Raw genomic sequence first — 14,141 nt, forward strand, 5'->3', positions numbered from 1 at the left:
AGAGGACCTTTATTATGATTCCGAGGTCAAATTTTTAGAAAACGCACGCCATTTTTTATTTCGGCATTTATGCTCAGATTCAGATGTAAATCGATATCTGTGGATCCCAGAGGACTTTTATTGTGAATCTGAGGTCAAATTTTTAGGAAACGCACGCCATTTTTTATTTCGGCATTTATGCTCAGATTCAGATGTAAATCGATATCTGTGGATCCCAGAGGACTTTTATTGTGAATCTGAGGTCAAATTTTTAGAAAACGCACGCCATTTTTTATTTCGGCATTTATGCTCAGATTCAGATGTAAATCGATATCTGTGGATCCCAGAGGACTTTTATTGTGAATCTGAGGTCAAATTTTTAGGAAACGCACGCCATTTTTGATTTCGGCATTTAAGCTCAGATTGAGATGAAAATTGATATCTGAGGATCCCAGAGGACCTTTATTATGATTCCGAGGTCAATTTTTTAGAAAACGCACGCCATTTTTTATTTCGGCATTTATGCTCAGATTCAGATGTAAATCGATATCTGTGGATCCCAGAGGACTTTTATTGTGAATCTGAGGTCAAATTTGTAGAAAACGCACGCCATTTTTTATTTCGGCATTTATGCTCAGATTGATATGAAAATCGATATCTGAGGATCCCAGAGGACCTTTATTATGATTCCGAGGTCAAATTTTTAGAAAACGCACGCCATTTTTTATATCGGCATTTATGCGCAGATTCAGATTTAAATCGATATCTGTGGATCCCAGAGGACTTTTATTGTGAATCTGAGGTCAAATTTTTAGAAAACGCACGCCATTTTTGATTTCGGCATTTAAGCTCAGATTGAGATGAAAATCGATATCTGAGGATCCCAGAGGACCTTTATTATGATTCCGAGGTAAAATTTTTAGAAAACGCACGCCATTTTTGATTTCGACATTTAAGCTCAGATTCAGATGTAAATCGATATCTGAGGATCCCAGAGGACCTTTATTATGATTCTGAGGTCAATTTTTTAGAAAACGCACGCCATTTTAAATTTCGGCATTTTAGGTCCGATTAAGATGAAAAACGATATCTGAGAATCCCAGAGGACCTATTTTATGAATATAACATAACTTACTTTTACTTTTCACTTTATCTAAATCCACGAATTCCATGGTGAATGTCTTGCACTCGCGTTTCGACTCTGGCCTTGTCGGTGTCAGTCTTACTCATGGGGCGACACTTAGAAATGTAGTTAACATTAGTTAAGATGGACGCGATTTATATTAATTGAATCGAGACATCTCTAACTTTTGCTTAAAGTCGACTTCCGATTATGCAAACTACGCCACCAGATGTCACTATAAAATTGATACAATTTAAATATGGAAGTCGGACGTAAGGAATACAATCTCCATGTACCTACCAAAAAATGACCGTCCGTCCGTCACTAGTTAGGTGACAAAACGGCGCACGCACGGTGGGCTGAAAATCGGCCTTCATAGAAATAGAAACCGAAGTCTTAAATTTGAACTTAATTTTATTGGAATAGCTTGTGTTGGGTTTTATTATGTCCCTACATTAATCTATCGTAAGTAGCGTCTAAGAATATATTATTGAAAAATAAAAAATAAAAACTACATTAAAATACATCTTAAACAAAACTACATAAAGCTAAAAAGGAAAAAAGATTCAAAACTAAAACTACAACTAAAGTTATAAGTAAAAAATTGGCTCCAGCTCGGTGCCTTGTGGCAAGGTGCCTAGAAGGCTGGCGGCATTACCGCGCTGGACAGCAATGCCAATGCGTTGTGCGAGGTAAGAGCCAGCCCTCTTGTCACCCGTTGCCTACACGAGGCGCTTCGAAAGCTCTTTAAAAATGTTGTGAGCGCCAGGTCCCCACGGCCCAAGGGTTTCCACCCCAAAAGGCTCAAACATATAGCTCAAATCTTAGCTAATTTGGTTGGAAAAATAATTAGTTATATTTTTTTTTGGCGCGTAAGCTTTTGTATGGCGCGTATCAGAAAAATCGAGTTTTCTCCGAAAATAAAATTTAACCGTAATATCCTGACAGATGATTTTAAAATCAATTATTCTTGATCCAATCTTCGACAAGGCACCAATGTCCGACATTAAAAAACTTTCAAAATAAAATAAGAATATTTTCTGACTTCTGAAGGCATTCGAAGCATAAACTATAGACCAGGGTTTTAATTAGAATTTTCCTACGGGGTGCACTTTTTTTTAAATCGATATATTTTTTTTAATACGGTTATACTCGTTATTTTGACTACAAAAAATGAATTTGAGTTTGATCGAACCAATAACTTACGCGTAGTGAATAGAATGGTTTGATGTAATGGTTTTATTTTAAATTTTCTACTTGTAACTCTTGTATGTTTATTATTTATCTACTTAATTAAAACAATGAGCAAAAGTTATTTCAGCATGAAAAAATAAGTTTTAAATAAGTGCATACGGTAGAAAAGTTCGCGTTATGTCAAAATATCCTTTACAGTACATATGGGGCTACTTTATAGCACTAGTGCGAGAAGTAGCATATTACGTTACTGTGTCGAACATTTAAAGGGCCATATGTACTGTAAAACGTTGTACGATACATGTGCGAATAGGTAATTCGCAACTCGTGTCGATTTAAAACACTCCCTTCGGTCGTGTTTTAATTTATCGCCACTCGTTTCGAATTTCCTATTTTTCGCACTTGTATCGTAATGTACTATAATAATTGGTACTTAAATCATCTACAAGGATATTACGGTATGCCTTTAATTTTTGAAAAGAAAAACCGTTTTACTCGTACGCTCCATACATTTGATTAAAACAAAAATTCACTACGCGTAGAATATTGGTTCGATCAAACTCAAATTAATTTTTTGTAGTCAAAGTAACAAGTTTAACCGTATTACAATAAAAAAAATACTAAAAAAAATACATCGATTTAAAAAAAAAAGTGCATCCCGTAGGAAAATTCTAATTATGTGGAAAAATCAAGAATAATTGGTTTTAAAATCATCTGACAAGATATTACGGTAAAATTTTTTTTTGGAGAAAACTCGCTTTTTCTGATACGCGATTTTGAAAAAAAAAATATTATTAATTATTTTTCCAACCAAAGTAGCTAAGATTAATTTTTGGACATAATAAAACCCAATAAAAAAAGTTCCAATAAAATTAATACTTCGGTTTCTATTTCTATGAAGGCCACCGTGCGGCCGCCATCTTGGATTCCAAAATGGTCATCATTTTCGAAATCTGCACTCCCTAAAACCTATAAAACGATATCCATGACGACTTTTATGACAGAATGCACGGCCGCCATGTTGAATTCCAAAATGGTCATCAATTTCGAAATCTGCATTCCCTAAAACCTATAAAACGATATCCATGACGACTTTTATGACAGAATGCACGGCCGCCATCTTGGATTCCAAAATGGTCATCATTTTCGAAATCTGCACTCCCTAAAACCTATAAAACGATATCCATGACGACTTTTATGACAGAATGCACGGCCGCCATCTTGGATTCCAAAATGGTCATCATTTTCGAAATCTGCACTCCCTAAAACCTATAAAACGATATCTATGACGACTTTTATGACAGAAAGCACGGCCGCCATCTTGGATTCCAAAATGGTCATCATTTTCGAAATCTGCACTCTCTAAAACCTATAAAACGATATCCATGACGACTTTTATGACAGAATGCACGGCCGCCATCTTGGATTCCAAAATGGTCATCAAGATCGAGATCTGCACTCCCTAAAACCTATAAAACGATATCCATGACGACTTTTATGACAGAATGCACGGCCGCCATCTTGGATTCCAAAATGGTCATCAAGATCGAGATCTGCACTCCCTAAAACCTATAAAACGATATCCATGACGACTTTTATGACAGAATGCACGGCCGCCATCTTGGATTCCAAAATGGTCATCATTTTCGAAATCTGCACTCCCTAAAACCTATAAAACGATATCTATGACGACTTTTATGACAGAAAGCACGGCCGCCATCTTGGATTCCAAAATGGTCATCATTTTCGAAATCTGCACTCTCTAAAACCTATAAAACGATATCCATGACGACTTTTATGACAGAATGCACGGCCGCCATCTTGGATTCCAAAATGGTCATCAAGATCGAGATCTGCACTCCCTAAAACCTATAAAACGATATCCATGACGACTTTTATGACAGAATGCACGGCCGCCATCTTGGATTCCAAAATGGTCATCAAGATCGAGATCTGCACTCCCTAAAACCTATAAAACGATATCCATGACGACTTTTATGACAGAGTGCACGGCCGCCATCTTGGATTCCAAAATGGTCATCATTTTCGAAATCTGCACTCCCTAAAACCTATAAAACGATATCTATGACGACTTTTATGACAGAGTGCACGGCCGCCATCTTGGATTCCAAAATGGTCATCATTTTCGAAATCTGCACTCCCTAAAACCTATAAAACAATATCCATGACGACTTTTATGACAGAATGCACGGCCGCCATCTTGGATTTCAAAATGGTCATCATTTTCGAAATCTGCACTCCCTAAAACCTATAAAACGATATCCATGACGACTTTTATGACAGAATGCACGGCCGCCATCTTGGATTCCAAAATGGTCATCATTTTCGAAATCTGCACTCCTTAAAACCTATAAAACGATATCCATGACGACTTTTATGACAGAGTGCACGGCCGCCATCTTGGATTCCAAAATGGTCATCATTTACGAAATCTGCACTCCCTAAAACCTATAAAACGATATCCATGACGACTTTTATGACAGATTGCACGGCCGCCATGTTGGATTCCAAAATGGTCATCAATTTCGAAATCTGCATTCCCTAATACCTATAAAACGATATCCATGACGACTTTAATGACATAGTGCACGGCCGCCATCTTGGATTCCAAAATGGTCATCATTTTCGAAATCTGCACTCCCTAAAACCTATAAAACGATATCCATGACGACTTTTATGACAGATTGCACGGCCGCCATGTTGGATTCCAAAATGGTCATCAATTTCGAAATCTGCATTCCCTAATACCTATAAAACGATATCCATGACGACTTTAATGACATAGTGCACGGCCGCCATCTTGGATTCCAAAATGGTCATCATTTTCGAAATCTGCACTCCCTAATACCTATAAAACGATATCCATGACGACTTTTATGACAGAATGCACGGCCGCCATCTTGGATTCCAAAATGGTCATCATTTTCGAAATCTGCACTCCCTAAAACCTATAAAACGATATCCATGACGACTTTTATGACAGAATGCACGGCCGCCATCTTGGATTTCAAAATGGTCATCATTTTCGAAATCTGCACTCCCTAAAACCTATAAAACGATATCCATGACGACTTTTATGACAGAATGCACGGCCGCCATCTTGGATTCCAAAATGGTCATCATTTTCGAAATCTGCACTCCCTAAAACCTATAAAACGATATCCATGACGACTTTTATGACAGAGTGCACGGCCGCCATCTTGGATTCCAAAATGGTCATCATTTTCGAAATCTGCACTCCCTAAAACCTATAAAACGATATCCATGACGACTTTTATGACAGATTGCACGGCCGCCATGTTGGATTCCAAAATGGTCATCAATTTCGAAATCTGCATTCCCTAATACCTATAAAACGATATCCATGACGACTTTAATGACATAGTGCACGGCCGCCATCTTGGATTCCAAAATGGTCATCATTTTCGAAATCTGCACTCCCTAATACCTATAAAACGATATCCATGACGACTTTTATGACGAGTGCACAGCCGCCATCTTGGATTCCAAAGTAGAAGTCTACTTGAAACGGTACCGTACGGTACCCTTTCAACTGTAGCGGTACCGTTTGAAAAATGTACCTATTACATTTTGTTTATTCGGGTACCGTTACAGTTGTATAGCTTTTCAATTGATACCCTTAGTTTAGGTATCGGTCTTGTGCGATTTTATTCGGGTACCGTTAGCTTTGGATACCTATTCAATTGATACCCTTTGTGTAGGTATCGGTCGTTTACGATTTTATTCGGGTACCGTTACAGTTGTATAGCTTTTCAATTGATACCCTTAGTTTAGGTATCCGTCTTGTGCGATTTTATTCGGGTACCGTTAGCTTTGGATACCTACTCAATTGATACCCTTATCTTAGGTATCGGTCTTTTGCGATTTTATTCGGGTACCCTTAGCTTTGGATACCTATTCAATTGATACCTTTATTTTAGGTTACCGGTCTTTTGCGGTTTTTCAGTCCCTGTTCTTGGGTAACTTCTTGGTCAGCTGTTTCGACATTACATAAGCTTTGACCGGTAGGACAAATGTTTTATCCCACTGTGATTTTATTTGTAGCTCACAGACGTGGTTGATTTCTGTTCTCATAGGACCCAAGCCCGTGATGCTACCCCTTACATGTTGTCGGTCAAGCTTGAGCAGTTGAGCCGCTTTCTCGCTTATAAATGATTCTTCGGAACCTTGGTCTATTAGCGCGCGCAGTGGAATGATGTGACCTTGGTTGCTTCTTGCTTCCACCACAGCAGTCGCTAGTAGTGCTGATTTCTGTCTAGTAGTGAGATGTAACGCGATCACTGTGTTTGCTTGTACTTCTTCTATGTCTTCTACAACATGTAATGATGAAGCCAGTGGTTGTGAGGGACTCGTAGGGGCCACAGGCTCAGTCTGCTTTAGTTGATGTAGAAGGGAGTGATGACGTCGGTGACATATTCTACAGGACACAGGTACTCGACATTTTGATGCTGAATGCCCTGGTACTAGACAGTTGTAACATAAGTTGTTATTCTTGACATATTCGCTTCTCTCCGTAGGTTCCATCTTGGTAAACTCCTTGCAGTGACATAATGTATGACTTTCTTTACACATTACACAACTCCTGTTCTCGAAGGTAGGTGTGGCAACATGGCATGTACTTCGTTCCTTGTTTGACTTCACTTCCCTTGTATTATTAGAAAGAAGTTCCAGCGTACGAAACTTGGCCTCTAGAAACTCCTTAAAATCGCTCCACTTCGGTAAGGGTTCAGAGTCACTCTTATAAGCATGTTCTTCCCAGTCTTTATGCGTCTCTGGGTCCAATTTCTGAACAAGCAAAAATAACACTAGTGGATCCCAAGAGTCAACAGAAACATTCAGGTTCTGAATATTGTGTAAACACTCTGACGTTGTATCTAAGAGTACTTTCAATTGAACAGCTGATTGTGTGGTCATTTTACGCTGGTTAACCAATTTCTTTAAATTATTGTTCAAAATTAATCGTTTGTTGCCATACCTTGTTTTCAGGATCAGCCATGCTTGTGAATAATTATCAGACGTAATTTGTATGTGCCTCAGTAACGACGACGCTTCGGCAGTAACACTTGTTTTCAAATAATGTAGCTTTTGTACGTCACTTAACATCTTGTTATTATGCACGAGTGACATAAATAAATCCTTGAACGCGGGCCACTCTTCATAACTTCCACTAAAAGTAGGTAACTCGATCCGCGGCAAACGTACAAAGTTGTTTTGTGTTCCTGCTATAGCATAGCTTGTATTCGTAATAGAAGTTTCCATTAAAGTATCTTGCACTAAACTTGAAAGTCTGTCCATTAAATCTCCCCGGAGTACGTTGTATAAATCTTCGTAAATAAAAAACTCTTCATTCAAAAAGTATGGTAAAACACCCCTTTGGTCCTGTTAAAATTGTAACAAAATCATTATTTATAATATGCATTCCATACCAGTGCTGCCATCTGTTAGTGCTAAGTAAAAACTTGTTACTCGATAACGGTGTATTTCGGATGAAATAAAATTAGTCTGCTTGCAACTGTCAACACGAGTTTTATTAGGTTATGTGTCCCAGTGCATTTTTTCACTAAAAGTAACGTAAAAGCGATCAGATTAGTCCAGAATTATTGTTCAGTTGTGCAGTGTTAATTTTGTTAAAATATGGCTTCAAATTTTATCGCGAATGTGCCAAAGTTGAAGGGCCGTGAAAACTACGATGAGTGGGCGTTTGCGGCTGAGAACTTGCTTGTCTTGGAAGGAATGACTGATGTCATTCTAAGCAAAAAAGCGGACGAGGAGAATAAACCGACTACGGCAGCGGCGGCTGCGGCGGCTGAGACGTTAGATGCAAAAGCCAGAGCGAAGCTAGTTTTAACAATAGACCCGACCTTGTACGTCCATATTAAAAGTACGAAGACCACAAAGGAATTATGGGACAAGTTAAGATCAATGTTTGATGATCGAGGTTTTTCCAGAAAAATTACCCTTCTTCGTAATTTAATATCAATTAGGCTGGAGAATTGTGATTCAATGACGTCATACGTAACTCAGGTTGTTGAAACATCCCAGCGGTTGAGAGGTACGGGATTTGACATAAACGAACAATGGATTGGATCGTTACTGTTGGCAGGATTGCCGGACAAGTTTTCGCCAATGATAATGGCGATCGAGCACTCGGGAATTCCTATTGACGCAGATGTTATTAAGTCGAAACTGCTCGATATGGAATCGAGTGAACCGCAGTCTAGCGGAGCGTTTGCCGTAAAAGGTTTTCAGAAGCAGAAACCTGGCAACACTAAAAATGAGTCTATGGCTAGAAATGTCAATGTCAAGTCGTCGAACAAGAAAAATATAACCTGTTACTCATGTCATCAGCCGGGCCACTACAGAAATCAATGTAAAATGATCGACAAAACTGAAAAACGAAAGCAATCAAACGCATTTAGTGCAGTATTTTTGAGTGCAAAATTCAGCGCGTCAGATTTCTACGTGGATTCGGGAGCGAGTTGTAATATGAGTCCGAATAAAGAATGGTTGACAAATGTGTCAAACAATCCTCGAGTCAATGAGATCGTGGTTGCCGACAAAACCGTAATACCAGTCGAATGCAGTGGTGATTTGTGCATCACCACAGAAGCTGAGGGTTTTGAATACGAGATTCCAGTCAAGGACGTATTGTATGTACCGTGTTTGGCAACAAATTTATTGTCAGTGAGCGAGCTCTTGCGCAAGGGCAATACGGTTTCATTCGAGAAAAACGGATGTCGCATCTTCAACAAAGATAATGTGTTGGTGGCTACAGCGGACTTAGTCGAAGGTGTATATAAGCTGAATGTTCTTAAATCGAACAGCTGTTTTTTGTCTTCGACGACGGCAAGAATTTGGCATCGCAGATATGGTCATATTAATAGTGACGACCTTAAAAAAATGAATGAAGGTGCAGTTACAGGAATGTCAGTGAACGACAAGATAAATATTACCAAAGAAAACTGTGTGGTATGCTGTGAGGCTAAGCAAGCTCGGCTACCATTTTCTCACATTGGTACCAGAAGCACAGAGGTTCTTCAGAGGGTACATATAGACCTATGTGGGCCTATGGAAGCAAAATCTATAGGAGGCTCAAAATACTTTATGCTTTTAGTAGATGACTATAGTAGGATGACTTTTGTTTATTTTTTGAAAACAAAAGATGAAGCTTTTGAACACTTCAAGCAGTTTAAATTGTTAGTTGAAAACCAAACTTCAAAGAAAATTCTGTCCATAAGGACAGACAATGGATTAGAGTTTTGTAATAAAATCTTTGAAAAATATTTACAAGACTCGGGCATAGTACATCAGAAGAGCAACCCATATACAAGTGAACAGAATGGTCTTGTTGAACGACAGAATTGTTCGATTGCAGAGAAGGCTAAAAGTTTGGTGTTTGATGCAGATTTAGACAAAAAGTTTTGGGCAGAGGCCGTTCATACATCTGTGTATTTGAAAAACAGGTCTATAGCATCAGGTTTGAATAACAAAACACCATATGAGATGTGGACGGGGCAAAAGCCAGATGTAAGTAACCTACGTATATTCGGAAGTAAAGTTATGGTTCATGTACCTAAAGAGCGTCGTCTAAAGTGGGATAAGAAAGCAAAGCAGTGTATACTTGTTGGCTATGCTGATAATGTCAAAGGCTATAGAATGTATGATCCTAACAGCAACAATATAATTACAAGTAGGGATGTAATTATAATTGAAGAAGGAATTGAGAAGGAGAACAGCGTGCAGATTGATATTTCAGGTCCTGAAAAGAAGGTGGATTCTGTAGAAGAAGAAGTTCAAACTGAAATGGAGCATTTTGTCCAGACCCAAGATCATGGTGGACAAGAACTGAATTCCTCAGTTGAATCTGATGAGGCAGAGTTTTTTGAGGTTCCAAGCGTTCCAGATGACCATGAGCCTAACACCAGAGAGGGAAGCGTTTCAGTGACTGAAGAAGCACCAGTTCAAACTACATCCAGTGCCACACCTACCAAAAGAATAATAAAGAAACCAGAGAGATATGGATTCACAAATATGTGTGTGGAATCAAGTCAAAGCTCAATTGAAGGAGGTATTAGTCTCCAGGAAGCTCTGAATGGCCCTGAATCTTCATTTTGGAAGGAGGCTATGAGGGAAGAATTAAATTCTTTTGAAGAGAACAGTGCATGGGAATTAGTGGACTATCCTGAGAATAGCACAGTGGTTCAGTGTAAGTGGGTGTTCAAAAAGAAAATAGATTTAGAAAATAAAGTGAGATACCGTGCGCGTTTAGTTGCAAAGGGCTTCACCCAAAAGGAAGGTGTTGACTTCCATGAGACATTTTCTCCAGTGCTTAGATACTCCACATTAAGACTCTTATTTGCTCTTGCTGTAAAACTTGATTTAGATGTAAGTCACTTGGATGTAACTACTGCTTTTTTAAATGGGTTTTTGGATGAGACAGTGTACATGAATCGGCCTGTTACTCCTGACTGCAGTGATGAAATTAATAATAAAGTTTTAAAATTGAAAAGGGCTATCTATGGGCTCAAGCAGTCGTCTAGGGCTTGGTATCAAAGAGTAGAGGAGTACTTGCATAGTCTTGGCTATAAGAAATCTAAATTCGAGCCATGTTTGTTCACTAAGTTTGAAGGTGATACTAAAATTATCAAAGCTCTGTTTGTTGATGATTTTTTTGTTTTCTCCAACAGTAAATCAGCTACTAATCAATTAGTACAGGAGCTAAGTGTTAATTTTAAGATCAAAAACTTAGGTCAATTAAAACAATGTTTAGGCATGAGGGTCAAGGTCCAAAATGGTATGATAACAGTAGATCAGGAACAGTATGTAACTGAATTGCTTCATAGATTTAATATGATTGATAGTAAGTTAGCGGAAACTCCTATGGAAGTTAATCTACAATGTGAAAAATCAGGAAATGTATGTAAAGATAAGAAATATCCTTATCAACAATTGTTAGGTAGTTTAATGTATCTGTCAGTTTTGACCCGACCTGATATTTCATATAGTGTGAGTTATTTAAGCCAATTTAATAATTGTCACAGTGAAAATCATTGGAAACATGCTAAAAGGATTTTAAAATACTTACACAAAACAAAAAATTATGGTCTTGTGTATAAAAAGGACAATTCATCTCTCGAATGTTTTGTAGATGCTGACTGGGGGTCAGATGTCAATGACCGACGGTCATATTCTGGGTTTTGTTTTACATTGTCAAATAGTGTAATATCCTATGAATGTAGAAAACAAAGAACTGTGTCACTTTCTAGTACTGAATCAGAATTTGTAGCCATGTCAGAAGCATGTAAAGAAGCTATCTACTTAAAAAATCTTATTACTGAAATATTAGGTAGCTGTGATACTATTGTTTTATATAACGACAATCAGAGTGCACAAAAATTGGCTATAAATCCCATGTTTCATAGGCGGTCAAAACATATTGACATTCGCTGTCATTTTGTCCGAGAGGCTGTGGCAAATAAGTTTGTTAAAATTAAGTATATGCCAACAGCTGAAATGCCAGCAGATGTTTTAACAAAAAGTTTGTGTTCTGTTAAACACCATAAATTTGTTAAATTATTAGGCGTTACAGCTGTATAATAAATATAAGTTTGTTTTTTGATTTTGTTAGGTGGTGGTGTTAAAATTGTAACAAAATCATTATTTATAATATGCATTCCATACCAGTGCTGCCATCTGTTAGTGCTAAGTAAAAACTTGTTACTCGATAACGGTGTATTTCGGATGAAATAAAATTAGTCTGCTTGCAACTGTCAACACGAGTTTTATTAGGTCCGAAGGTGTAGCCTTAACCAACTCTTGATGTCCATTATTGAACGTAGTCCAGTACTCATCAATCATTTTAATGCGAGACTCGATGTAACCCTTGGTTAATCTTTCTTTAGGGCATTTCTTTAAGTTAGTTTGTGTTTTCCGAAGCACTATAGCACTATCTTCAAGCACAGCAAGTAATTGTTTTTGTTTATCAGTCATTGTTAACGATAAAACACTGCAATTTCACGTACAAGTCTATAAAACGTTGTTATAACTTTAAGCAATAAAAACTTGTTTATATTCAAAATAACTCATTAGTTTGAGGTGCAATTCGTTAGCATTTGCCGGCTCCTTATCTCTGGAATGCGCCTCGCTATTGTTCTCGCCGCCGGGCGGCCGGTGTCCGATGCACTAATTTATACGGTTCGATTGCGACCATATGATGGTTGTAATAAGGTTCACTTTGGTAAATTGTGGTTTTTGCATTTAACTAAATCAGAAAGACGTGTGATCTTGTACGAGTTTATTAAGCGACTGGTAGGACATATAAAATAGAAAGAGAAGGCGGGAATATACTTAAACAGGCATGCATAAGGTTCAAATTTAACCTATCAAAACATATAATATATCAAAGTTGCCCAGCCGCGTCTATTTGTGGATTTGCTAAAAATTCTAAAACCACGAAAAATAAAAGGAAATAAAAGCGATATTTTCCATTTGAAACTTACATAAAATTTAAGTGTAAATTTCACTTTGGAAACATACAAGCTGCCCATCACTAGTCTCTATTCTCATTGACATGAAGTTTCTATTCATGCGCTTGCTTGATCGGCCAGCGTTCTGCACCATACACCGAAGCAGGTCTAACAGCTGTAACAATCGTTGGACATACTCAAATCGAGCGAATGACTAAAAACACGTGAGTGTAAACCTTAAAATTAGTTTAATCAATAATCATATATCACAATTTTAATTTCACATTTTATGGTATAAATTACTTCGTATACAAGTGTTTTTATTTCAACTAGCTCGTAGCGAAAAGTAGTTAACAAAACCTTATATTTAACAAATTCGTATTCAATACGTTTCTCTTTCGTTTCGTTACTCGTTCATCTTATTTTTACGAATTATATTATTAAATAAAATAGACAAATATCTTTATTTTGTTTCAGTCTTTACAAATGATAACATAGTTGATGGGTTGCGGCGATGCAGTAACTCCCGAAAACTGCGACGAGTCAAGCCTGGACAGGAACTTGTCCTATTCTTACTCATCACTAATGTATCAATGTGGGTCATGTATTCCTTCTCATACCAGTCCCCGGAAAACAAAGACGTGAGATATGAGTATTATGGGAAAAATATATGGCTCGCAATCGGCCACCTTTGCAAACCCATAATAATGTTCTTCCGGTTTCACTCGAGCGTGTGCATAGCTGACATCTGGACTTATGCATATAAACCAGGGATAGGAGATCCCTGATTTTAGTTATCGACTGTATTTAGGTTTTAGTTTTCACTAAAATTACCTCATCTGAATGCTCTCGAGTTCAATTCTTAATATGTAGAGTATCTCCTATGCCAAGACTGCATGCCGAGTGCTAATTCAAGTGTTAGCCGGTCATACATTGTCACTGCCAAGTCAGTGTAACGTCGCTCCGGTGTATGAGCATGATAGCGCTATGCGCATATAAGGTAACATAGCGACGTCCCATTCGCACACCGGAGTGGAGCGCGAATTCTCATCCAATGTGAAGAAAAAAAACTAAAAAGCGTATTCTAATATTTCTGATTTTTACAAATTATGAATTAGATCTGGATTAGTTATGGATCTGACCTGCCAGTGTCACAAGTGACGTTTTACGTTGAACAAGTGTCACTTTGGACACAGATCAAATCCAGATCTGATTAATAACCTGTTAATTAAATCAGAATACGCCTGTACTCTGCGTATTATTCGACCGCAATGAGAATTGAATTCGAAAGTACCGTTACAACTTACAACTTATAAATTGATGATTCATTAAAATAA

At 37.8% G+C, this 14,141-nt stretch overlaps 1 protein-coding gene across 1 annotated transcript in view; it reads left to right on the forward strand.

Annotated features, from left to right (window-relative positions):
- Nucleotides 1–13,302, forward strand: part of LOC133517473 (proton channel OTOP2-like) — a 30,797-nt gene extending 17,495 nt beyond the window's left edge. Inside the window, exon 6 of the mRNA XM_061850804.1 lies at nucleotides 13,282–13,302. Within this exon, the coding sequence (XP_061706788.1) occupies nucleotides 13,282–13,302 (21 nt within the window). The remainder of the gene's footprint in view (nucleotides 1–13,281) is intronic.
- Nucleotides 13,303–14,141: the final 839 nt, after the last annotated feature.

This window comes from Cydia pomonella, chromosome 4, assembly GCF_033807575.1.
Source record: "Cydia pomonella isolate Wapato2018A chromosome 4, ilCydPomo1, whole genome shotgun sequence".
Lineage (NCBI taxonomy): Eukaryota > Metazoa > Arthropoda > Insecta > Lepidoptera > Tortricidae > Cydia > Cydia pomonella.